A 25,945-nucleotide genomic window follows, 5' to 3' on the forward strand; every position below is an offset into this window, starting at 1 on the left:
TCATCTGGTTGGAATGAGAAGTAGAGTTGAGTGTCATCAGCGTAGCAGTGATAATAAAAACCATGCTTCTGAATGACAGATCCTAATGACGACATGTAGATGGAGAAGAGAAGTGGTCCAAGTACTGAGCCTTGAGGCTCCACAGGAGTGCGGTTCCAGAGATGCCAGAGTTAGAAATTCTTATCTAAGCAGACCTACAGTATGTAACGTTATACACTATTATCTGGATGTAAATCAAGACCTATCATGCATAGTCTCTACATTTTTTATTCTCAAATGTAGTGACTTTGTAATGATCAAAATGCATGTGACCTTTGTCTCTGATAAACTGTGAAAGCAAATGGAGATAAGTGCTTGTAAATTTATGATCATTCAACTTCAACAACATTTGTGAAAGATGTCATAGAAATTAAATACTACTTATGTGCTACTAACATAGTGCTTTGGGAAACTGAGCCTTAGCAAAAATATCTAATAAATGAATGCTCAAGGGCCACTATAGAACTTCATGAGGATCGTGTGTTCCAATTATTCAGAAATTTTTAGCACATGTGGGCCTAGTTGTTCCTTAGTGAGATGATGCAGCCCAGGGGATCTTAATTTTATCATTAACTAAAAAAGAATAATAAAAAATAAAAGCCGAAGGTTTTCTATCCTCTCCTTGAGGCAATGTGTAGACTGTCTCCTTCACATTCCTAATTGGAACACAACTAGAACCTGCTGTTCTGTGTTGTGGACTGTTTAAGAGCATGAAACAGTCTACACTCAGTGTACTAAACCATCACAGCCAGCTGAAATGGTTTCGAAAGTTTGAAGAATTTGGCCTTTATTTCTCTCTCTCAAACTTGGCTGTTTTTGTAAATCATAAGTCCAAATCATCTTAATTTATAAAGTGATAAATATAAAACCATACTGACAAACTTATCCTATTGTTCAGCAATCTAGTGTTCTCTTTGGAATTGTTAGCTAGCACAAACAGATTTACAAGCATAGAAATAATATATTCACAGATAATCAGTGCTGCAGGTCACAGGCTTATTAGTCAGCTTTGAAAGGTTTAAATATCTAAAAGAGACATTGCCAATACTTGATGCAGGCTACTGGCTGTCTGGAGAGTTCAGTTTTTGGGTCAAGCTGCACATGTATTTCTGGTTAAAACTAGCCGGAGAACATCATAAATCAGATATGGTAAGAATCTTCTTTCGTAGCGGTAGACAGAGCACTTGTACATATGAACAGGAAGCCAAAGTTCACTCAATTCCAGTAAAAGCTGGGACATTCTTAGACAATGCAGGACTGAAGCATGAAGTATTCAAAATATACAACCTACCAGCTTTTCTTTTTATCTCTAATGCTTTAAGAGTCCAAGGTGAACATCCTGGAAGAAGCATCAGGTGTTTAGCAGAATGGCATGCACTTGTAAAAAAAAAAAAACAAAAAAACAAAAAAACAAAAAAAAAATTCTCTTGAAATGTGAGAATTAGGAGAAAAAGTGTGGCATGTGACTGTCAGGACAAAAAACTATCATTTACTGTAGTTCATTGTCTGTTTGTTTTCAGTCTCTTTTGATTTAATCATCCAGATGTTTGTTCAGAAGAAAAACTTGGCTAGGAAAATTTGCTGCAGCTTTATCAAAACATTTCCATTTACCAATCAGTTTCATCTGCTATGACTTTTTAATCATCTCTTTGGTTACCTTGGCTTTAGTTCTACAACTTTACAGCATCATCTTGACTGTTCAATCAGTTGAATTTCTTTAGTAACCAAATGCTTAATCAAGGGCTGTGACCTGAACATATTTCACTGTACATCATCCAGTTATAATAGTGTTTTGTTTTTGAGGGTGAAGTGCAATTTATTTTATTTAAATAAATAAAACATTAAAATCAAATTTAAATGTTATTGAATGTTATTTATGTTATTTAAATGTCAACACATTTGTTTTTGCACCCATTTTCAATGAGCTAAACTCAAGGATCTAAGGCATTTTCTATGTACACAAAAGGCCTATTTTTCTCAAATATTGTTAACAAATCTGTCTAAATCTGTGTGAGTGAGCACTTCTCCTTTTCCTTTGCAGAGATAATCCATCCGTCTCACAGGTGTGGCATATCAAGATGCTGATTAGACAGCATGATTATTGCACAGGTGTGTCTAATGCTGGCCATAATAATGCAGTTTTATCACACAGCACTATGCTAATTTTGAGGGGGTGTCCATGAATTGAATGATAAGTTCTCTACCATAAGCCTTCTCCAAAGGCATTTCAGAGGATTTGGTAGTAAATCCTGATAGTACACAAACTATCGGAGACCATCTCAGAGAAGCTTACATGCTCATCATCCTCATCAGGGTCTCGACCTGACTGCAGTTTGTCATCGTAATCGGCTTGAGTGGCAAATGCTTACTGTGACAAGTGGGGCGGGGCCGAGAGCCATGGGAATGAGTCGAGGCCGGTGGAGTAATCCTCGACCTGTTCCCATGGCTCTCGTAACCGCCCCACTCATCACACTCACATTCGATGGTGTCTGGCACTTTAGAGAGGTTTTCTCTTCACAGGTGAATCCCGGTTTTCACTGTACAGGGCAGATGGCAGACAGCATGTATGGCGTAGTGTGGGTGAGCGGTTTGCTGATGCCAACATTGTGGATCGAGTGGCCTATGGTGGCGGTGAGGTTATGGTATGGGCAGGCATATGTTATGGAAAATGAACACAGGTGCATTTTATTGATGGCATTTTGAATGCACAGAGATACTGTGACGAGATCCTGAGGCCCATTGTTGTCCCATTCATCCACAACCAACACCTCATGTTGCAGCATGATAATGCATGGCCCCATGTTGCAAGGATCTGTACACAATTCCTGGAAGCTGAAAACATCCCAGTTCTTGCATGGCCAGCATATTCATTGGACATGTCACCCACTGAGCATGTTTGGGAAGCTCTGGATCGGTTTATATGACGTGTTCCAGTTCCTGCCAATATCCAGCAACTTCACACAGACATTGAAATGGAGTGGACCAACACTCCACATCAACAACCTGATCAACTCTATGTGAAGGAGATGTGTTGCACTCCTTGAGGCAAATGGTGGTCACACTAGATACTGACTGGGAACCCAACCCACCACCCGGACCTCCCCAATACAGTACAACTGCACATTTTAGAGTGTTTTTTATTATGGACAGCCTAAGGCACACCTGTGCAATAATCATGCTGTCTAATCAGCATCTTGATATCCCACACCTGTGTGGTGGATGGATTATCTCTGCAAAGGAAAAGGAGAAGTGCTCACTAACCTAGATTTAGACAGATTTGTGAACAATATTTGAGAGAAATATGCCTTTTGTGTACATAGAAAAAGTCTCAGATCTGTCGAGACTCAAAATCGGTGTAAAAACAAATGTGTTGCATTTATAATTTTGCTCTTAGAGTAGTCTGCTATGGATTGTTTTACACGGTATCCCCAACCTTTTCTGTGTGTAATGCATAATGTAGTTAAAATGTAATGCTCATTTCCTGTTTTCAACAATTAGATTACCCTCACCTAAAACTCACTTGGCTAACCTTTAAAAATAATTTTAATAACATTTTACATTCATTTTAATGTTTTATTTATTTATATAAAATATATTGTACGCTACCCTCAAAAACAAAACGCTATTATAACTGGATGATGTACAGTGAAATATGTTCAGGTCACAGCCCTTGATTAAGAATTTGGTTACTAAAGAAATTCTACTGATTGAACAGTCAAGATGATGCTGAAAAGATGTAGAACTAAAGCCAAGGTAACCAAAGAGATGATTAAAAAGTCATAGCAGATGAAACTGATGAAACATTTTGATAAAGCTGCAGCAAATTTTCCTAGCCAAGTTTTTCTTCTGAACAAGCATCTGGATGAATGCACAGAGAGTGCATTCATCAAAAAGAGACTGGGAACAAACAGACAATGAACTACAGTAAATGATAGTTTCTTGTCCTGACGGTCACATGCTACAATATTTCTCCTAATTCTCACATTTCAAGAGATTTTAATTTAATTTTTTTTGACAAGTGCATGCCATTCTGCTAAACACCTGATGCTCCTTCCAGGATGTTCACCTTGGACTCTTACAGCATCAGAGATAAAAAGAAAAGTTGTATATTTTGAATACTTCATGCTTCAGTCCTGCATTGTCTAATAATGTCAGCTTTTAATGGAATTTTGTAAGATTTAGCTTCCTGTTCACAAGTGCTCTGTCTACCGCTACCAAAGAAGATTCTCACCATTCCTGATTTATGACGTGCTCCGGCTTAGTTTTAACCAGAAATACATGTGCAGCTTGACCTAAAAACTGAACTCTCCAGACAGCCAGTAGCCTGCATCAAGTATTGGCAATGTCTCTTTTAGATATTTAAACCTTTCAAAGCTGACTAATAAGCCTGTGTCCTGACTATCTGTGATTATAGGTGTACGATGTATTTCTATGCTTGTAAATCTGTTTGTGCTAGCTAACAATTCCCAAGAGAACTTTAGATTGCTGAACATTTTGATAAGTTTGTCAGTATGATTTTATATTTATCACTTCATAAATTTAGATGATTTGTACTTATGATTTACAACAACAGCCAAGTTTGAGAGAGAGAAATAAAGGCCAAATTCCTTCAAACTTTCGAAACCATTTCAGCTGGCTGTGATGGTTTAGTACACTGAGTGTTGATAGTCTTATGCTCTTAAACAGTCCACAACACAGAACAGCAGGTTCTAGATGTGTTCCAATTAGGAATGTGAAGGAGACAGTCTAGACATTTCTATGACCTCTTGCACAAATGCTGTTAAAGTTGAATGATCATAAATTTACAAGCACTTATTTCCATTTGCTTTCACAGTTTATCAGAGACAAAGGTCACATGCATTTTGAACATTACAAAGTCACTACATTTGAGAATAAAAAATGTAGAGACTATCCATGATAGGTCTTTTATTTACATCCAGATAATAGTGTATAAAGTTATGTACTGTAGGTCTGCTTAGATAAGAATTACCAACTTAAATTGTTAACTGAGAGATGATATTTAACGAGAATTTCAGAAGAAATTTGAAACTCTGCACAAGTTTCGGCAAAAAAGTAGGCTTACATAAACGTTAACATATTATATTTGTGCACATTATAATGGTCAACATCGAATGTAATCACTGCATATTCATGCATGTTCATTGATCTAGTTGAGAATTTTTCTAAATGCTTTTACTAAAGCAATCATTATTTATATATTATAATTAATTTTTTTTGTTCATTAATAATAATATTTTTTTTTACATTACATAGGCTACAGCAACCAACGTCATGTAGCACTTTCAGCCTCATTTAACACATTTTCATGTTTAAACCACAGAATTCTAGCATTTTTGAACCGTTTTGTTTGGATAAAAGAGAACAATGTATTTTAGATGTGATATACCATTATGTAAGAATCCTGCTAGAGATTTAGACATGTCTCTCACCATTGTGTTCATGCTAACCTTCACAGAAAAAAAACTTGGAGCAGTGCCTCTTATTTCCATTATTTGTGTGGAGCCCTGGATGGAGAGCTGTCACTCAAATTATGCCGGTCTGCAGAGACTTGGGTATCACCAAAGGAAGCTGGTGTTGATTATTGTAAATGGAAACTGATCTCATGTTTGGCCTGAGCAAACATGTACTCAAAGAAGAGGTCTCTAAAAAAAATAATTAAATATTAAAGCTTCATTGCTTGTATCTAACTATAGGCCTATGTATAAGCTTGATACTATCAATCACTTTGCGTAAGTTTAAATGTATGATCTGTTGTACAAATAATTTCTGACAGGAGGATCAAGAACATGTTGAAAATAAATTATATCTCTTAGTCGACACAGCCATTTCCCACTGAACTCTGAATGTGACTATATCATGGCTAGTCGTTTGTGTGTGACTGGCTGTGAAAGCCATGTGCACCATCTCTAGTGCCTTTCCACTAGAATGTTCCTCTACCTCTCTGTAAGGCTGAATTAAAATCTGGATGTAGAGATGGAGCTTGAGTCCCTGAATCTCATTGCTGGAACCCTTTTCTGTGTGACATATCAGCTGCTAAAGCCTGGTAAACCAGCTTCTCACCTGCTTCCCTCTTTTGTCGATTTAATCAACTTTTGTTTGATGTAAAATGAGTGCATGAGTGATTCTGACTGAGCAAGGTGATATCTTGAAATGAATAAAAACAGCTACCCTTTATTGAAACCTCAAAATGGAGACACAAGCAACCAGCAGCCAGGGGCAGTTATTAACCAGCTGAGCCTAGAACTAGTAAACCACTTTTGAGACACGATTTTAGAAGCCAAAGGGCAAGGTCAGGAATGCAGCATGCACAGTAAGGAGGTTAAATAAGCAAAACAAGGAATAATACAATGCAGTCTCACTTCTGTTCTGAGTACCTTTGATAAATGGAACGACTTCATCTCCCACTGTTTGTCCATTTCCTCTGCTTTCCCAGTGGTCGTGCAATGGGGTCTAAAAAAATAAAAATCTAAATCTCGTTTAATAAACAGTAAAGAACAAACAAAACAAAAACAGATTTTATAATTACTGACCATTTGTAAGCAATTAGGTTTTATATGCGATTTTATTGATCCTTATAACATTTTTAATATATGAATAATGGATATTGGCTTGGTAGGATATTAAGGTATTTCCTAGCTTTATAGTCATTGGCTGTGAGAAAAACAGATGTTGGCAAATAAAGTGAGAGATTATTTAAAAATAGAAGAAAACACAAAATCCTATCAAATGATCTAGAGGAAACTAAATAGAAGAAATAGGGTTTGATTTCAGTGCCCTACATACCTTGAAATTACTTGGGGGGGAAAAACCCTGGGATTCAGACGCTCTTAAAAAAAGGTTGTCTGAAAAGTCTACAGGAATGGCTTTTTAGGAAAACTAGTCAACAAGTCAAATCTGGAGAATTCAGAAAGGTCTAAATCTAAGTGAACCACTACAGGCCGCACTTTTCCACTTCAGAAAGGAAACCAGGTTTATCTTACTGACTGATTCAATGACATCATCTCTCTTTTCCTGACGGAGAAATATTATCAACAACTCTGATTTATAGAGGTTACCTGTCACACACTTTGAACAAGGGAATCAAACTAGGACTTAAAAATAATTCAGTGCTATATAATATTGTAAACTTGTACTGTTATTGTACTGTTTTTTCATTTTCCCACTTTATTAATTTCCAATAAGAAAATATGGCAAACTATTATTTCTAGCATATTAGTCTCCAGTGCAATTATTTATTGCATGATGCCTTGACAAAAAAGATTACGTTTTTTCTTTTAGAAGTAACAAAAACATTACATTTAATCATTCAGATGGAAATGTGAGCAACGTTTCAGAAGAATTTGTTAACATATTGACTCCCATAGCCATGACATATGGTGCCTTTCACTTTGCATTATTCCAAAAGAAAATATCACACATGCATACCCGTTTCTGACTTTTAAAAGATTGGTAACAGTGTAAATTGCCCAAGCGGAAAGGAACATATAAAATAAATTGGTAAACATAGTGAAAAAAGGTATATATATAAAAAGTATAAATATATTACAACAATAAAAAAAGATTTCCCTGCGGCCCAAGACATAAAATGGCTGAGATAAAATAGGAATTATAAAGACTTTGTCTAGCATTCTCTCATTGTTAGCTCATAGAGGGCAATGTCAGTCTGGAAGTCATTAGCTAAATGTTCCATTTTAATGATAGATATATAAATACTTTAGGAGGTGAAGAGAGGGGAGGACTATCTGTTTATTATATAATGTGGGCATTAGGTTCTGTGACGTGAGGAGGATCTGAGGCTTTGCCATAAATTTTGCCTAGGTTATGCTGTGGAGATTGGATTTACAAAAATGTGCATCATAACTTTGGATAGATGAAAGACAATACGTTTTAAGGCAGTGGTTTTCTAAGTTTTTTTTAGAGCGACCCATGCTATTCAAGAATCAATCATTATGGGTGCTTTAGCTTTCATGCACATCAATTTTGACATCATATTTTGTCCAGTCCATTGTTATGATTAACACTGTCAATTATTGCGATTTCGGGAGAGAATCCCCCATTTACTCAAATTATGAATGGGTTGGCTGGCATTTGAGCAGTGAGAGGATTCTCTTAAACACCTGTGATTGGCTGTTGCATTGAAGAAATCAACAGATATGTCTGTGATTGGCTACAGTGCTCAATGGTGTAAAAACATGTTGTAATTAGAAACTTTTGAAGCTCTCAAGAGTGCAAACACAGAGAGAAAGATAAGCACTGGAGTCTGCTGCGATGTGGCTGCTGCTTACCTTCATTTTATTGTTTGTATATATTATTTTGTTATTAAAGTTACATTTGCCGATTTGCTATTCCTTCTTCCTTGAGTCTTTAACTTTGTTTCATAGGCTACATATAGGCTATACATTTTGAAAACTACTGGTTTAAAGTATGCTTATTTATGGGCCTTGGGCAAAAAACGTACAGAAAACATGAAATATGTTTTTCAGTATTTTTCAGAATTTGCAGTCCATCCTTATAAGATGTGTTATATGCAATGGTTTATTATATGTTTGGTTTCATTCTTTTTCTATTTTTTATTCTATTTTTTTTTTTTCAGAAAGTGTTTTTACTATTAAATCCTCGTGAATCCTCATGATAAAATTCAAGAGAGATTAAATGCACAAGAGATTTGTTTCACCTAATCTATCTATCTATCTATCTATCTATATGCCTGTCTATCTTTCTGTCAGTCTGTCTGTTAGTCTGAATATTTATGTGGCATTATTTATGCAAAATTATTATGTATTATATTATCATATTGTTTTTTTTATTTATAAATAACGTTATAGTTGTATACTGTACATATTCTCTCTCTTTCTCTCTCTATTTAGATATTTAGTGTGAAGTATCTGGCATTTGTCCATTGACACTTATTTTTTTTTTCTATTGCTTTTTAATAAACCGGACTTCAGTTTTAGCCTGCTCACATACCTATGCTTACATTTTGGTCTTCACCCCTACCCCGGGCCAGGCGTGCATTAGCTAATGAAAACTGGCTGTCACAGCAACAACCCGCACCCCTCCTCCGGCACCCCAAACCCTCCCCTTTTGAAACGAAATATATCAGTTGTGAGGAGGCTGCACGTGAGTCCGAAATCATCTGGATTTATCACGTATCATCTTTGGAGCATAAAGACATTGTGCACTAACACCTCATGACTCACTGCAGTCCTCTGTGAACCGTGCAACTTGCTTCGTGCGCGAATTTTAAACTTTGCGCTTGGTGACCTGTGGCATCTCCAGGTTTTACGCACTGAATTTTTGATCGTTATCCTGGGTTTACCATTGTGGAACTGTCTGAGGAGCCGCGCGGATAGATATTTTCGTCTTGTACATACATATATATAGATATAGATTTTTTTTTGCTGTAATAAACGGAGTTCACCTTTGGTTCGGGGTAAGTGAGGTGCTTGTCATATATCTGGTTAATTTGAAGGCAAAACAAATGTGGCGTGGGTTGTTAAAAGTGTGTAGTCTATAAATGCGTTTTAACAGTGTTTTTTTACGGCTGATTCTTAACCACAATATTTTTGCCAGAGTGTGCCAAGTAGAACGCGTTGCAAGAGAGTGAACAGGTAACCATAGCAGCTCTCATTTTTCAGTAGCTACAGTATCATCATTTATTGTATGTACTTAGGACGAGTGTAATCACCAAAAAAATAAAAAAATTATGGACGCCAAGACAATATTGGTTGTGGGACTGAAATCTCAAGGATTGTGCCCTGAAAAATACTGACGGAAATTTCTTTGAAAAATTTGGGCATGTCTAATAATGTATTTTAATGCTAGGTGAGGTCTCCTTATTTTCAGTAGAGCAGAGCCACTGTGGGGCAGGTAATTTAATAAATGTGAAAAATTAATATTTTGTTACCATTGTTATCCATAGAAAAATGATTCTCAGAAGATGTCTCAGAGTGTTGGCCCTTTTTCTTCTGTACACCTCCGTAAAATCTCAAGGTAATACTGTATACTTACTGTCTATATATATATATATATATATATATATATATATATATATATATATATATATATATATATATATATATATATATATATATATGTATACACACATACATACATACATATATATATATATATATATATATATATATATAATATTTACTGTGATGTTTATACATGTGTGTGTGTGTGTGTTTGTGCATGTTTTTGTGACACATCAGGACACAACTCTGTATAATGACATGGATATGACACAGGTATTACAAGGAGAGGGTGACTTATGAGGACATAACCCACCTCCCCATTTTTCTAAACGCTTATAAATCATACAGAATGAGTTTTTTGGAGAAAGTAAATGGGATGTTCCCACTTTTTACAAAAACAAACATGTGTGTGTGTGTGTGTTTTTGTATACAAGGGAAAGCATGTTTCGTATGTCCTGTGACTAGTCATAATTTCAGTGTTACACCATCTTTTTTCACCTTTTTGCCTTTTTTGACCTTAAATGGTCCTGTGGTGTAAAACATTCCATATGGTTCAATAAACATGGAGTCAGATGTGGTATATAGTGACAAATTGAATATAGATGAATCAAATGTAAAATAACAAAACATGTACCCATTTTTAGATGCAGAACTGGAAGATGACACAGTTTTTGACATGTTTGAAACCAGTGGGATCACACACAAGACTATCGGTGTGAAGCTTTTTAAAGGCCTGGACAGCGATGCTCCAGCATATCGCTTCATCCGGTTCGACCAGCTCCCCTCAGTCAGCTCCTTTGCGCTACAAAAACTTCTTTTGCAGATTCAAAACAATGAAGGCTTCATTCTGACCGCCACTCTGCGCCAGGACCGGACATCCCGTGGAACCATTCTTGCACTGGAAGGCCCCAGAGAGCGCAGACAGTTTGAAGTTGTTTCAGACGGAAGAACCAACACATTAGATCTGGTGTACTGGTGGGCTGATGGCTCACGCAATGTGATCTCTTTTGAGGATGTAGACCTCTCGGATTCACAGTGGAAGAATCTAACACTCTATGTGCATGGAGAGACGGCAACTTTGTACATTGGTTGTGGACTTATTGATAGCTTTATTCTAGATGAACCTTTCTATGAACACCTGAGCGCCACAGGTGGTCATATGTATGTGGCCAAAGGGGCCACACGAGAAAGCCATTTTAGGGTATGTTTGACCTCCCGTTATCAAGTAAAGTAAAGTGCATGCCAGGAGAAATCATTAAGGCATAAGCTACAGGATATCAAGAATAGTAACAAATACATTTTTGCTCTTTGTACAGCAATTTATTTGGCATTTGTAGTAGCAGTGCATGCAAAGCAAGTTGTTGGAAAATGAGTAATAAATTACAGCTGCTCCTCCAGTGTTCTGTAAATCCAATCCAACTTCCCAGTCCTGGGAGATATATGTGAATGGTTGAAAATTGGCAAAGTTAGCCTGACAACAGCTGTTGTTTCTTTCAGGGCTTGCTGCAGAATGTACGTTTTATCTTTGACACCCCACTTGAGGACATTCTGGAGAGCAGGGGATGTGATCTTGGAAACCCAGGTAGGAGGGGCTTGTGAGTCTTAACATTCTTTTAACCCTGTTATCCAGCCAAAAAAGATTTGTGGGATCAAGATGAAGTTCCTGTTTAATTGGAACTGCTGTAGGAATACACAGGAAGGGATTTGTTCTATAATGATGTCCACTTTTGTTGGAATATTTTGTGTTTAGGCTTTCTTCAGTGTCAGCTGAATGGTTGCTGTGGAAAGAATAGGTTCTTAAACTGCAGACTTTTAACCTCTTTGCTCAGGGGAAGGTTTTTGGCTCTTGACACTTATATCTCTTAATAAACATGTTTAGTCTGGCTCACGCTTGTGGAGACCTCTGTGCACACTCACTCAGATTAGCAGTAACCAGCGTGACTAAATAAATTATTAGCTTGGTATTGCCATAATGTGCATGTATTAAAAACCTGTATTTGTCTAAATAGGCCATCCATCAATCCCGTCTGACTTTGCAAGTGTTTTCAGAGCACATCGGCCCTGGTGATTTAGGTTTAAGATTGATATGTTTTTGTAATTTTACAAATATTGCATGTAGTTCATCATTAGATTCTTTTTAAATTATTTCAACTTGTTAGTAGCAAACGGACCATGTGTGTGGTCAAATAGACAGGTCAGTAGGTCATAAGGCCAGGAAGATAGGAAGGGCGGTTAAAGTTAAACATGAATGCAACCACACACACTCACACTGCCACATACACACAGACACACACTATAGCCCCCTGAGAATTAAAAGAGTTCCACAAATATAGAAAACTGTCCTGGCTTCACATAAGGGAGTTCAAACTCAAGTAGTATCATGATGTAGAAATGTTTGGAATGTCTTGAGCATGTTCAACAAATGCCTCTTTATGCATGATGTTAATATAGCCTACACATAATTTTTCCATTAAGGTCTAATCTAAATGTTGTTTTTTGTTTTTAATAATGGTTTATTGGGGTAAATCACACTACTTCCCCACCCAGACTTTAGTATTGTACTATTCCTTCTGAACTACTTAAAAATAACTTGTTAATTTGTTAATAAAATGTTGCTTCTAAAGACGGTGACCAAGAATTCCTGAGATAGGTCTGTGTGCCTAGAAATAGTTTGCTCACGGTTCCATGTGTGTTACATCACAGGAGCCAATGAAACGTTTTCATTTGACATCCTATTACAATCTTCAAGCGCCTAAGTGTCGTGTATAAAGAGCTTTATTGCAAACAGGTTTAGCTGTCACGCTGTGAGATACCCAATGTCTGCATTCTCAGTCTTTGTATTTGCCTTAAAGGTGAAGTGTGTAATTTTTCAGACATTATAAGACTTTCTCTTATCCCACCTTGCTCAAATTATTATACTTACCCAGTTCTGTGACCAATGGCCGATGCAGTTTTCTTTTTTGTTTTTGTTTTTCAGATCTTGCTCATTTGCACTGCTTTTTACTTAATGATCAGTATCTTAAATGTTGGAAATTGCAGTATACACTACAGTACTTCAAATGTTTGGGATGGCAAAACGAAGTGTCTTATGCTCTCCCAGACTGGATTCATGATGTGCTGGTCTGTTCATCACGCAAAACTAATCAGAATTTCTTCTCTCTTTCCTCAGTCGAGGTGAATGTAGTCAGCGAGAGTGAAGAAGAGGTGGATGTTCCATCTTCAATTGCCACCAACGTGATTACAGATGTTTCAGCAACCAGCTCCTCAGAGCAGATGTGTGAACATTCTTGTGAAGAGCTGGCCAACCTCTTCCAGGAGCTCAAGGGTCTCAGAGTTGTAGTTAGCAACCTCATAGATGGTCTGCAGAAAGTGGTGAGTCCTGTTGTGTTGCTTTGTAACCTGTGTTATCCTACGCCTAAACAAGATCGAACACCTACTGTATAACTTCTGTAATTTAGAAAAGAGAGGCTAACCTTTCCTCTAAGATCTAACACGCAGATATAGTATGCCATATTGTTGAAGTTAACTGATTTTGTCAGATGTTTGAGAAATGTGATGGCAGTTATGTTTTGTGGGCACATGAACAGGATAGTTGGACCATAATTTGGTATCTACCCACATAACTGTGGCTTAAATGTGAGCTCAGTAAATCACTGTGTTAAACGTTTTCTGTTGGAAAAAAGCTAAAATTTTCAATGCATGAAAATTTATAGTTATTTTGACTGCTGGTTATGTTTGAATGTGCGGAAAGACTGCATTGCATGACGTGTCATTGCAGCATGAAGATGAACAACTGTGATTCGTTTCAAACTAACTTTTTAGACAGAAGAAAACACGGCGATGAAGGAGGCACTAAATAAGATGCAGAGTCTTTCAGAGCAGGCTATGTGCTGGCAAGATGGTCGAGTGTTTGAGGACAAAGAGGACTGGATTGTAGATAGCTGTACTAAATGTACCTGCCAAGAAGGAAAAGTTATTTGTCGTCAGATCACTTGTCCTCCAGTGGCATGTGCCAATCCATCCTTCATCGATGGCGAATGTTGTCCAGTTTGCCTTCGTAAGTAGATGCACAAACAGAGATATAGTACAACCAATTTTTTTTTGCCTTTTATTTATGTCTTTGGTAACACAATTTAAATAGTTTTAACATGATTCAATACTACTTGAATAAAAAACAAAATATATTTTTTAATAAAATTAAAAATGCATACATTTATTCAGCTTTAATTCAGCTAACTTGATTTTTTTTTTTCAATCTTACAGACTCCAATCTTTTGTTTGTTTAAATATAGTACAGTCCTATAAACACGCAGCATATACTGTATATATTATTTGTATATATATATTCTTATGTTGTTGTATTTTTTTATTTTTTATTTTGTCTAGCATTGGATAGTGAAGATGGCTGGTCTCCATGGTCAGAGTGGACTCGGTGCACAGTCACATGTGGAAGTGGCACTCAACAGAGGGGGCGCTCTTGTGATGACACAAGCAATACATGTTTTGGACCCTCGATTCAGACACGCAAGTGCAGTTTGGGAAAATGTGACCGCAGAGGTATGAATACAGCCACTGTATGTGTGATAAGTGGCAGTGTATCATTGTAACATGCTTATAACATTGTGTTTTGCACTAATAGTTCGTAAAGATGGTGGCTGGAGCTTATGGTCTCCATGGTCATCCTGCTCAGTGACGTGTGGAGAGGGACTGATCACACGTATCCGTCTCTGCAATGCTCCTGTTCCACAAAGAGGTGGAAAGGACTGTGAAGGTGATGGACGAGAGACACAGAGCTGTAACACAAACCCCTGTCCGAGTGAGTATTGTGTATTTAATCACCACTGTTATATTTAATGTCAAATTGAAAAAAAAGTATTGCATTTCAAAAAATGTAATGCTGTTAAATATTAACTTCTACAATCCTACAAAACTTAAAGCTCATTCCCAATTTGAGCCCAAGCACACACGTGCTCATAAAGAAACCATCTCATCCATCCTGATGTTCAGATCTTAACTGGAAAACATTGAGAGCATTATATAATTCTTTCCAGGGGTTATATTATCATTAGAGCGGAACGGTACACAATTTGGCCAGTTTGTTCAATCAGAGAATTGTGACAAAGATGCTCATGATAAAGCAGATAACTGGGAACACCCCCCAATCAGGGGCTAATGAATGTTTAGGATTTGGGCTAACTTTTAGTTTCTAAACAGCAGTGCCTGCCAGAAAAGGGCATGCTATGTGTATTGTGCCCGCTTATTTGGGGTGTTTATGTGTTATTTCCGCATTAGCCAGGAATGTGCAAGCACACATTGGAGGCATTACATAACATAACATTTGGTCCAAAATAAAATCCAAGTTAATCCATATGTAAATATGTTTTTAGCTAGTTTTATTAGCTAGTTTCATTACATCAATATCAGTTCTTTGAAGTCTGCACTAGAATTTCTGTGCTGTGTTCTTTTAAAATTGCATACGCTGAACAATGGCACAATAAAACGAAATAACCAGTTTAATACAAAACAAAAATTAAATAACAAGCAGATGGAGTTTGTCACATTAAAAACACAACATACTACTTTATGTTTTAAAATTATATTAATACTAATTTCATAAGGTCACAAAACAGATGGCATAGATGCCGTAAGGGGGCACTTAGTCCCTACAAATAGATTTGTGCATCAAACAATTAAGGTGGGATATCTAAAGTAACCCATATTGTGCCATTTAGTTGATGGTGGCTGGGGTCCATGGTCTCTCTGGGAAACATGTTCGGCTACATGTGGAGGGGGTCTGAAGAGTCGGGTTAGGGAGTGTAACAGCCCTGAACCACAGCATGGAGGAAGGAAGTGTCTTGGAGACTCCATTGAAAATGAAGTATGCAACCGACAAGAGTGTCCTATTGGTGAGAAAAACAAACTTGTGACCAAAATATGTTGCATATATGCATATATAGAGTGCTTTTCCCTTTCAACCTAAAAACCTAAAACTTTCTTAGCATTGGACATGGAAATTAAGAAAGAAAGAAAGAATAATATGTCATGTTTTACACTGAAACGAGTGCTGTGTTGATTTTACAGATGGCTGTCTTTCGAACCCTTGCTTCGCCGGAGTCGAGTGTATCACGGCTTCTGATGGATCCTGGGAGTGTGGACGCTGCCCAAATGGTTACAGTGGCAATGGAACTTTCTGTAAAGATGTCAATGAGGTGAGCAAAATGATTACATCAAAATACTTCTGAACAAACTTGTAACTCTAAGTATTAAACTTGCCATGTTTAGGTTTCAAACCAAATAGCTGTCTGTTGACTCACATATATTTACACTGAAAAAGGAACCAAAAGCCATATCCAGACGTCAGAATATCATGGAGACTGGGGGTCAGTTATTTTAACATGCCAACCACTTGATGTTTCTATTTCTCTCCTTTGAATTCTGCGGTGTGCAGTGCGATATGGTGTCAGATCTGTGTCATAAGGTGGGTGGCCTACAGCAATGTGTGAATACAGACCCCGGATTCCACTGTCTCCCCTGCCCCCCGCGCTACAAAGGGACTCAGCCCTACGGCATGGGAGTGGAGTCAGCTAAAGTCAACAAACAGGTCAGTCATATATACATAACCCCGCATAACACTTACCACCGAGCAGCTAATTTACATCCATTCTCCCAACAGATACCTTCAGCATTGAGCTCTCAAAGTTCTGGGTCCATGTGTGTTTAAATAGACAAAGTTTCAATAGCTGTTGTTGGTTTTTTCCCATGAATATAGGTGTGTGAACCCTACAACCCCTGCAAGGACAACAGCCATAGTTGCCACAAGTATGCGGTATGCATCTTCCTTAGTCACTTCAGTGACCCAATGTACAAGTGTGAGTGCCGTATTGGCTATGCTGGAGATGGCATCATCTGCGGAGAGGACTTTGATTTGGATGGATGGCCCAACCAGGATCTTGTGTGTGGAGCAAATGCCACCTACCATTGCAAAAAGGTACTACGTAACTACATTAATCAGTATCATGCCCACTGACCATGAACTTGAGGAGTGTTTTGATTTGGCCCAGTGTTTACTGTCTATCGTGCCTTTTGGAATCTTATATTTTATATCCCTAAAATGTCTTTGTGGTGAAGTGTTTAGCCAAAGGGAAAAAGAGCAAAAGTTATAATTTCATTGTTCTTCTCCTGTGATTAATAATTGCTTGAATTATGTCATGACACACCGTGGAGAAAAACCAGAACCAGAATCTGCAAGACATCATAGAGCTGATGCCTGGGAAGCAAAGAGAGCCAAGCGAGAAAGCAATAAAGAATAAAATATGCGCACATAATAAATAAAGGAAAAAATTGGTAATGCACAGAATGAAGAATTGAGATATCATAGCAAAAGAAGCTTGAAATGTCTAGTATGTGGGTGATTTGATATGAATAACTATTAGTGGCACATTTCTTTGTTTCACAAAGCACACTCAAAAAAGGATTGCTTCCAGAATAATTTCATGAAAAACATCTTGCGTGTGTGCATATGTAGTTATATAAAAACAATAATTCAAAGATTTTTTGTAAGAATTCTCTTATGCTTATCAAGATGGCATTTATTTGTTAGAAATACAGTAAAAACAGTAATTTTGTGGGGGAAAAAATATTACAATATTAAGTAACTGTTTTCTGTTTTCTTTATTGTCAAATGTAATTTAATCCTGTGATGGCAAAGCTGAATTTTCAGCAGCCATTACTCCAGTTAAGGGATCCTTCAGAAATCATTCTAATATGTTGATTTTGGGGCTCACGAAACATTTCATATTATTATAAATTGTTCTAAGCCGCCGTGTTTCTTAAGGTTTTTGTGGAAACCATGAAAAAAAAATGTCAGGGTTGTGTGATGAATAGAAAGTTCATATACATTATGAAAATTATTATTTTTTTAAACATTATTTTGTTATTTTGTTTTGTTGTGGTGGCTTGTTTTTCTACATTTCACAGGTGTGTCACCACATGCAGTTCAGGGGAGAAGAACCTAATTTCTAATGCTAAATCTTTCACTCAGGAAGATATGCAGGTTGCGACAGATGCTTTCTTTAAAAGACATTAAGTTGCATTTTAGTAGTCTTTAGTTTTCGGCTGCGATTTACTCAGTCAGATTATGATTTTTACGAATAAATACGCACTGCTTATGCTTTCACCGTGAAAAGGCCCGTGTTTCTTACTTACAACTGTATTTTGCAATCTCTGCAGGACAACTGTCCGACTTTACCCAACTCTGGTCAAGAGGACTTTGACAATGATGGGCAAGGAGATGCTTGTGATAAAGATGATGACAATGATGAAATTGTGGATGAAAGGGTGAGGCAGATTTAATACATGTGAGGTTTATGGACTTGTCTTCATGCTGCTGACTTGTATAATAGACTGTGTGCTATAGACACATATATGTATATGGTATTTCTTCCAGGACAACTGCCCCCTGATGTATAACCCCAGGCAGTATGACTATGACAAGGATGATGTTGGAGACCGGTGTGATAACTGCCCGTATGAGCATAACCCTGCTCAGACCGACACCGACAACAATGGGGAAGGAGATGCCTGTTCTATTGATATGGATGGAGATGGTACAAAAAGCCTTGATCCTCATTTATAATCCATGTGTCCCCTTTTTGGATTGCAACAGATGTGATTCATGTCCTTTTCTTTTTTTTTCTTTCTGTTCTTAGAGATTCTAAACCAGCGAGACAACTGCCCTCTCATTTACAACACAGACCAGAAAGACACAGATTTAGATGGTGTCGGAGACCAGTGTGATAACTGCCCCTTAGTTCACAACCCACAGCAGGTCTGGAGAAAAATGGCAACTGAGTGCTTTTGTAGTTTTTTAACATCTTTATTCATTTTTTAATGAATGTACCATTTTGTTTTTGCAGACGGATGCAGATAACGATCTAATTGGAGACCAGTGTGATGACAACCAGGACATAGATGAAGATGGCCATCAAAATAACATGGATAACTGCCCGTACATAAGCAATGCTAACCAAGCCGACCACGACGGAGATGGGAAAGGAGATGCTTGTGATTTTGATGATGATAATGATGGCATTCCCGATGACCGAGATAACTGCAGACTAGTTTCCAACAAGGACCAAACAGACTCTGATGGTAAAAACACTACTTAGGTAGTTATATATACTACATAAAATAATTTGGTCTCTTTTTATAGTAAAAAATATATATATCATTAATAAATAAATAAAAAATGGATTATTTTGATAACACTTTACAGTAAGTTCCTATCAATTAAAGTTAGTCAGTGCATTAACTCACAATAACTAACATTGAGCAATACATTTGTTATAGTATTTATTAAACTTTATAAAAAAATACTGTGCATTAACTCAAAATAACTTACATTGAGCAATACATTTGTGATAGTATTTAATAAACTTTATAAAATAAAAATACTTAGATTAATAAATGCTTTAGAATTGGTCACATTCACTAATGTAGTTAATGTTAACAATTGAAACCTTATTTTAAAATGGTACCTATATTTTTTAGGGATGCATGATGTATTGGTACCAAATGAGAAATAAAAAATATGTATGTTTATCGTTGATAATTGCATTTTTTGATTATTGTAGGTCCTTTATTATAAAATATGTTGTATAAAATATTACCCATAAAATTATAAGAACAACTTATTTAAACATGTTAGAAATATATATATATATATATATATATATATATATATATATATATATATATATATATATATATATATATACACACACATATATATATATATATATATATATATATATATATATATATATATATATATATATATATATATATATATATATATATATATACATATACATATATATACATATACATATACATATATATACATATATATATATATATATATATATATATATATATATATATATATATATATATATATACATATATATATATAAAGTAATACTTTATGCATATATATATATATATACCGGCGCCACACTAAAACGTCTTATAGAACCCTTCATATCTCGCTTCATATATCATATATAATTTCTGGTCTTTACCATTTCACTCCAGAATAAGGAATGTGTTAAAATAATGATGTGATTAATTATTGATATATGGCATCACGTGGACAGTTGCTCTGCAGATTACCAGAGAAAACGGATAAACAACGTTGAGAATTTCCCTCTGGGCTCCTCACACCTGTTTGTCTTGATACACAATCCTGCATTCAATTTTTGTGTCATGCAAGAGTCTGTTGTTTTGGATGTTGTTCATATTTCCTATGAGGGTTGTCCAAAAATCTGTCCCATTAAAAAGAAAATCAAAGAGGAGGCATAAAAAGCAGACAGATAAGAAATGCATAAGTTTCTCGGCATCAAAAATGCTGAAGGGTTGCATCCCGGGGAAGTACTCCACATCTTTTTGTGTTTTATGAGGTATTTTAGACATAGATATACGCAGCTTGACATTAAGCCTAAAACTTATAATGGTTGAAAAAGTTCTCTGTTGTCATGCCATGCTTACTGCTTGTGTTTTCTTTTATAAAGTGGATTTGAAATTTAAATGAGGTGAAATTTGCCTTGGCGTTCCAAAGAGTTTTCATTTCAGCAGCCCTCTGATCTCTGAAGTGCTAGCTGAAGCTGTCATGGTCTATGGGGAGATTGGAGATCTTGAGGTTTGGTTGGCTTAAAGAGACAATTCTAAAGCTTTGGGAAAAGCTATTGTTTTCCAAAAGGACAAGTACCTCTTGGTTGAGACTATACTGTGATGCCAGTAGTTTGCAGATCAAATGATTGAATGTTTTCAAGCTTAGATTTAAATTTCAAGATCAGTGGCTTTGGAGTTATGGAGTATAACACGAACGGTGTATACAGTATGGCTTTATATGACCTCATAATCTCATAATGATCTGTTTATAATTATTTGTCTAGTTTAACCTTCTTTGACATTCAACCTACTGTAGCAGTTGGTTTAATGTCCTTATGTTTTCTCTCAGGTGATGGCCGTGGTGACGCCTGTGAGAATGATTTCGACAACGACAAAGTCCCGGATATCTTCGATGCGTGCCCGGAAAACAATGCCATCAGTGTCACAGATTTCCGGAAGTTTCAAATGGTGCACCTCGACCCCAAGGGAACCACGCAGATTGATCCCAACTGGGTGGTCCGAAACCAGGGCAAAGAGCTCGTGCAAACTGCCAACTCTGACCCTGGAATTGCAGTGGGTAAGTGAGCTGTAATGGAAACATTACCAAACATAAAAAGCTAAAACGTGCCAGTATTGATTTTTAATGCGATTGTCTTTCTGCACAATAACAGGCTTTGATGAGTTCAGCGCTGTGGATTTCAGCGGGACCTTCTATGTGAATACAGACAGGGATGATGACTATGCAGGTTTTGTGTTTGGATACCAGTCTAGTCGACGTTTTTACGTAGTGATGTGGAAACAGATCACGCAGACATACTGGGAAGAAAGGCCATCAAAGGCGTTTGGCATCTCTGGCGTCTCTCTCAAGGTGGTCAACTCCACCACGGGCACTGGGAAAAATCTACGCAATGCATTATGGCACACAGGCAACACCAAACAGCAGGTGAACTCTCCCTTCACTTGTATTAGCCCTGACTAATTCTCTTTTCATGCCATTACAAACAATAAACTATCCAATTAATTCCCATGATTCAAAGCAGTGCTGTCTGTCTTAGTGCTCAAAATGATGGATGGCTCTCCAATATCGTTTAGGTACGCACTCTGTGGCACGACCCGAAGAATATTGGCTGGAAAGACTATACCGCCTACCGCTGGCATCTCATCCACAGACCGAAGACTGGCTTCATTAGGTACAGACTCAGACTTTCACTATTACAAGTAAACAGTAAATCTCCTTTACTATTCAAAGACACATTTTATTGTAATATAATATAATATAATATAATATATACAAATTATATATGTAAAGTATTTTATAAATAACATTATGAATATAATGTTTATTATTTTTTATACTATATAACAATATATATTTAAAAAAAAGTTGTATTAGGCATAGACTATTGTTTTAAACAGCAACTATCTATTGTTTTCCTACACATATATATTTTTGTGAAATGCATATATTTGAATAGAATAGAAGATAATAGAATTTTTACATTATATAAAATTATATAAAATATGTACATTTGATCAAATATATTATAAATATAATTAATGTGTAGTATATTCTATACATTTTATAACATATCAATATAAAAAAAATATGTGAAAATGTTGTTTATAAAAAATATGTAATTATTATTTTTTTCTCCCAGAGTTGTTGTGTATGAAGGCAAGCAGATCATGGCAGACTCAGGACCTATTTATGACCAGACATTTACAGGTGGAAGAATCGGGTTATTCGTTTTCTCCCAGGAGGCCGTCGTCTTCTCTGACCTCAAATATGAATGCAGAGGTGAACAAATTTACACTTCATTTACAGATAAAAATATATTTGAATTATCTGTGATCTTCCTTTTTATATATATATATATATATATATATATATATATATATATATATATATATATATATATATATATATATATATATATTAATAATATTATTATTATTATAATTATTATTATTATCTTCTTTTTTTTCAGATAATTGAGTGTGATTGGTGTACTCTATCTCCTGTCATGGACTTTTCTGGTCAAGGAAAAACCGGATCAGTGTAGTGCCTTTATAAAAAAAAAAATAATAATAATAATAAAAAAATACTTTCTGCAATAAGGGCCCACATGAGAGAAGAACTCAGATCCACAGACCAGAGGTGCCTTCAAGAAGTGAATATACCTTCAGTTGGCCAAGTATGAAAGAAAACAAAAGTTTGGTCAGCATTGCTTTAGATTCTCAGTTACCTGTTGCACAAATAATCTTTGTAATGCTACATTAAGTCCTGCCATCTTGAATATGAACCCAAGGCTCTGAGTGTTAAGGGTTTATAGTTTTCATTCAGTATCATTTATTCTTTCATATGTCATTCTCGTGATTTTTGTGGAGAAAATTTGTTGTGGCTTTTGTGTTCGTTGCAAGCATTAAGGGGAGATGTATTATATTCAGACCTTTTCTACTATCTACTGTAACTTATTTGTGTTTTTGTTTTGTTATTTCTGGTTATTAGTTATCATTCCTTTTGTAATGTATCCCTCACTGACAAATTGTAAATACTTATTTATTTGTTTGCATTGGCACATTTTACAGATGAGGTTTAAAAGAATGTTTTGCATATGTTATCAAATTGCATTCAAATCCGTAAGGCTTTGTCATTGGCTATTACTGTACAGTATCTACATAGAAAATGAATGTGACAAGAGGAAGTGTATGTTTCACATTTCTTTTAAACTACAGAGCCTGCATGTAAGTAACCATCGCTTAACACCCGTCCTCAGTGATCCCAGCCACAGAGACTTTTCTCGCTCTCATAGGTACAATGGTAACAAACCTGGATTGAGTTCTCAGTAACTCTCCAGTTTCTAGGTCACCGTAACTTGGCATTGAACCAGCAATTTTGAAGGTTTCCACTTCACCAGCACACTCTTTTCTGTCTTATTATTCAATAAGAAAGCACCATTCAGGAAATTGGCAGTGAGAGATTTAATATAACATTCATGTATTTATGAGCTGATTAAGAATGATATATTACGCCTCTTGTGTACATGCTTTAAATGTCAACTTGTTTAATTTACAGTCCTTTCATTCACCTCACAATACAGAGCACTTCATTAGATGTTAGTTTCAGAAATCATCTACAGTGTATTGCTTGCTGCCAATCACATTTTTAGGTATCATCTTGTTTTTATTAACAAACAGATGGTTGTTTTTGCTATTTTGATCACTCGTGCTTTTCATGGCAATTATGTGTTCACTTTTGTCAATAAAATTGAATAAACTACATGACTCAGTTATAAAAAAAAATACAAATTTAATTTATGTCAGTTATTGCAAAATCGATAGATTTCAGTAGCCTAATAAAAGCCACAAAAATAAATAATGTTTGAATTTTTCATTGTTTTAAAGATTGTGACAAATATGTCAGTCATACAGAAATGAAAAGATTTCTGCACTTATTCAACTATTTGTATCTGTTTGATTTGATTTGAAAATAACCATATTTTGCATTTATTCAAATTGCTAATAATCAGCATAAAACTGTTCATTGTGAAAACTGGTAGTTTAAAGCACAAACATGGTGAAAATGTGGCTAGCTGTGGAACAAACATCAGGTGAAATGTATCGAGTTTGAAGCAAATTGGATTGATTGATCAATGATAAATATATAAACATGATTATTTGTTATTTTAAAATACATTCACTTCATTAGTCCTATTCTTCAGATATCTTACCTGCTTCATTTATGTATGACTGACATTGTGCACCACATTCATTTCATTAGTTTGTTAAAACTGTGTAATCCAAATGGATGGAAATATTATATGCAATTCATATACATAAATCTTAAATTTAGACCTTCATATTACCTTTGAGTTTGGGTTGCCTCATGACACTACTAAGTGCATCTTTAATGATTCAATTCTTAATTTAAAATAAACCAATTTTAAATGAGTGGTTTAATTCATTAATGCAAATGAAGTCCCATGTCCAATTTTGGTAGTGTTTTTCTCTCTTCCATCTGGTGATCCTCTGGGCTCTTTTTGGAGCATTTAGAGGAAAACATTTAGTGCTTGGTAGGATTAAGACGACATGTTGTCCTGCAGTAATTCTGGTCTCTGAAAGAGTGCCCACATTTCACTGCTTTCAGATGCTGCAAAGTATTTTGAAAAGCATTGACCTGGTTAAGATATGCGAGCATAAGTGTGTTTTCGTGTGCATGCAGCTGACACAACTGTGCAATTAGGGGATAATTTAGAGGAAGTGCTGTGTTCAATTTAATGATCGGGCCACATAGGGAAACTATTTTTTGCTAACAGACAGAGATACATGCATGTGAAGTATCTGAGGCTGATTCGGTTCATCTTTCATGTGGGGAATCTGTGGTTTTTAAAAGCAGAGAATTTTTTGAAACTGGAGAGAATCATGAAATATGTCATCTTTGTGCTAGATGCACATAAATGATGCTCTCTTAATGCTTGGATGTTGTGTTACCATTATTTAGTAGACCTATAACCAGATCCAGCTGTGCTCACAGTACACAGCAAACCATGATGAACCTAATGCTTGTGCTGTCATTTTCATGTGGAGACATCAGACATAGGTGAGGCACAAAACGGTGAGAAAGGAAGAAAGAGATCTCAAAGGAAGCTTTTAAGTTTGTTTCTGTAAAACATAAATTAAAAACTAAAGCCTTTGCAATATATTGTATGACTGAAGCATTCTGGGTAATAAAATGAAACACAAGATACTGCAGGACCACAGTGTTCTTTACTGTTTTGAACAATAACACTGTGTCAAGGTCCATTTACCTCAGATGAACCGTTTCTCTCTTCTTCTTCTTTTAAATATTGCAATGATAAGACATAAAACACACAAGGAGATACCAAAAAAAAAAAGATCCATTTCAGTCCAAGCCAACTCAATATTATGGTATGAAATCTTCTTCTCTTGACTTTTGTATTGGAGGTTTTTCCGAACTGAAGCTAACAAAAGCCATAAATCTGACAACATTTTAGGATTAGTGTTTGAATTTAAGACATCTTTCCTTTACTGTTCATATAAATACATTTTAAGGCATCACTGGATCTCACTCTTTATTACCTTATTCATCATTATGAAAAAGAACCATAGTGACAGAAATATATAAATAAAATGATAAAATGCAAGAAATAAAGTAGCTGAAATTTATGAACGAGACAGGTCAGAAATAGTTTCCTCTTCTTCTAGACAAAAAT

The 25,945-nt window shown here is 35.9% G+C and overlaps 1 protein-coding gene across 1 annotated transcript; it reads left to right on the forward strand.

Annotated features, from left to right (window-relative positions):
• Positions 1–9,021: 9,021 nt before the first annotated feature.
• On the forward strand, positions 9,022–23,993 carry LOC128025368 (thrombospondin-2-like). Its single transcript, XM_052611655.1, has 21 exons — positions 9,022–9,493; positions 9,983–10,053; positions 10,685–11,241; positions 11,538–11,622; positions 13,210–13,412; positions 13,863–14,097; positions 14,427–14,597; positions 14,680–14,856; positions 15,773–15,946; positions 16,122–16,249; positions 16,489–16,641; positions 16,810–17,028; positions 18,270–18,377; positions 18,487–18,646; positions 18,749–18,867; positions 18,956–19,190; positions 21,061–21,288; positions 21,383–21,654; positions 21,804–21,901; positions 22,370–22,509; positions 22,700–23,993. The coding sequence occupies exons 2-21, from the start codon at positions 9,987–9,989 to the stop codon at positions 22,705–22,707; spliced, it is 3,537 nt and encodes a 1,178-aa protein (XP_052467615.1). The 5' UTR covers positions 9,022–9,493; positions 9,983–9,986; the 3' UTR covers positions 22,708–23,993.
• Positions 23,994–25,945: the final 1,952 nt, after the last annotated feature.

Source organism: Carassius gibelio, chromosome A12 (assembly GCF_023724105.1).
Source record: "Carassius gibelio isolate Cgi1373 ecotype wild population from Czech Republic chromosome A12, carGib1.2-hapl.c, whole genome shotgun sequence".
Classification (NCBI taxonomy): domain Eukaryota; kingdom Metazoa; phylum Chordata; class Actinopteri; order Cypriniformes; family Cyprinidae; genus Carassius; species Carassius gibelio.